This window comes from Fonticula alba (assembly GCF_000388065.1).
Source record: "Fonticula alba strain ATCC 38817 unplaced genomic scaffold supercont2.10, whole genome shotgun sequence".
In the NCBI taxonomy this organism is placed as follows: domain Eukaryota; order Rotosphaerida; family Fonticulaceae; genus Fonticula; species Fonticula alba.
Genome location: NW_009242980.1, coordinates 189,704 through 190,896, shown reverse-complemented (window position 1 = coordinate 190,896; position 1,193 = coordinate 189,704). Strand labels below are relative to the sequence as shown.

The 1,193-nt window shown below is 72.2% G+C and overlaps 2 protein-coding genes across 2 annotated transcripts in view; one reads left to right on the top strand and one right to left on the bottom strand.

The window, feature by feature from the left end:
• Window positions 1–7: 7 nt before the first annotated feature.
• Window positions 8–232, top strand: H696_05359 (hypothetical protein; the record flags this gene model as incomplete). The annotated part of the gene is made up of 1 exon (XM_009499205.1): window positions 8–232. The coding sequence occupies one exon, from the start codon at window positions 8–10 to the stop codon at window positions 230–232; it is 225 nt and encodes a 74-aa protein (XP_009497480.1).
• A 462-nt stretch (window positions 233–694) lies between these two features.
• Window positions 695–1,193, bottom strand: part of H696_05358 (hypothetical protein) — a gene marked incomplete at both ends in the record, with an annotated part of 3,070 nt that continues 2,571 nt past the window's right edge. The window contains one exon of the mRNA XM_009499204.1: window positions 695–1,154. Coding sequence (XP_009497479.1) covers window positions 695–1,154 — 460 coding nt within the window. The remainder of the gene's footprint in view (window positions 1,155–1,193) is intronic.

Below are 1,193 nucleotides of genomic sequence, written 5' to 3'. Positions count from 1 at the left end.
CCCCGCCATGTCTACCCCGCCCTGCCAGCGCTTCGCCTGCAACCTGCAGAACTGCATTGAGAAGTATGCCTTCGAGCGGGACCCGGAGGTGGGGAAGCAGGCCTGCCAGAAGGCATTGGAGAACCTGCACGCGTGCTGCCGCCGCCTGCGCGACAAGGGCCAGAGCAGCTCCGTCTGCCCGGAGGTCCTGATGCCGGCCCCGGCCCCGGCCAAGACGCCGCCGGCGCAGTGAGGACCGCCGGCGGCCGCCCGCCCCCCCAGACGCATGAGGACCCCGGGGGCCGGCCCGCTCCGCTTACCGTCCCCTCGGGTGTTGGCGCCCCGTCGGCCGTCCTGCCATGGGCACGCGCGTGGCCATGGGGTGCTCGGGCGGTGGAGAGGCCCCGCAGCGTGGTCTGCATGTTGTGAATGTATATTTGAAGGGAAAGGCAGCGGAGGCTTCGCGTGCATGGCTCTTGTGGGGACATATGTTGGCGTAAATTGCGCGGCCCCTGTCGACGTGCGGGGAGGCGAGCGCCAGCCACAGAAAGGGGGAGAGGGAAAGGGGGGGGGGGGAGGGGGGGGTGGACGCGCCGGCCAACACCATGACCCGAACAGGAGCAGGGGCGGACGTGCGCGCATGGACACACTCGCCCATGTGCGCGCGTACGCACGCGCACCCACACCCGCTGACGGAGGTACGCGCGCGCGCGCACTACTGGGCGATCTCCTCCCACACGAGACCAGCGATGGAGGACTCCCCGGCGGTCGGGCTCCAGAGGGTGACCCCGCCGGTGGCGTCGGACACGGCCAGGATCACGCCGGAGGGGCTCCAGCTGACGCGCCAGACGGCCGCCGGCCAGAGGCCCTCCTTGGGGGGGGTGGCGTCGGTGGCGTCCGCGGTGGCGGTCGCGCGCGGCCCCGGGAGGCGGACGTTGGTCCAGGTGGCCACCGGGGTGGCGCCGGCCGCCGCGGCGAGCGACGCCACCGGGCGCGAGTGGATGACCACGGTGCGGTCCTGCGAGCAGGACGCCAGGACCAGGCTCAGGGCGTCGGACCCGGAGGCGGTGGGGATCAGCCGCTGGGAGAAGGCCACGTCGCGGACCCAGTTGGTATGGGCGTCGTTGATCTCATGGTCCAGGGACCAGGAATCCTCGTCGTCCTCGGAGTCGTTGCTAGGTGTGTTTGGGGGGGGGGACCCGGGAGGGGGGGGG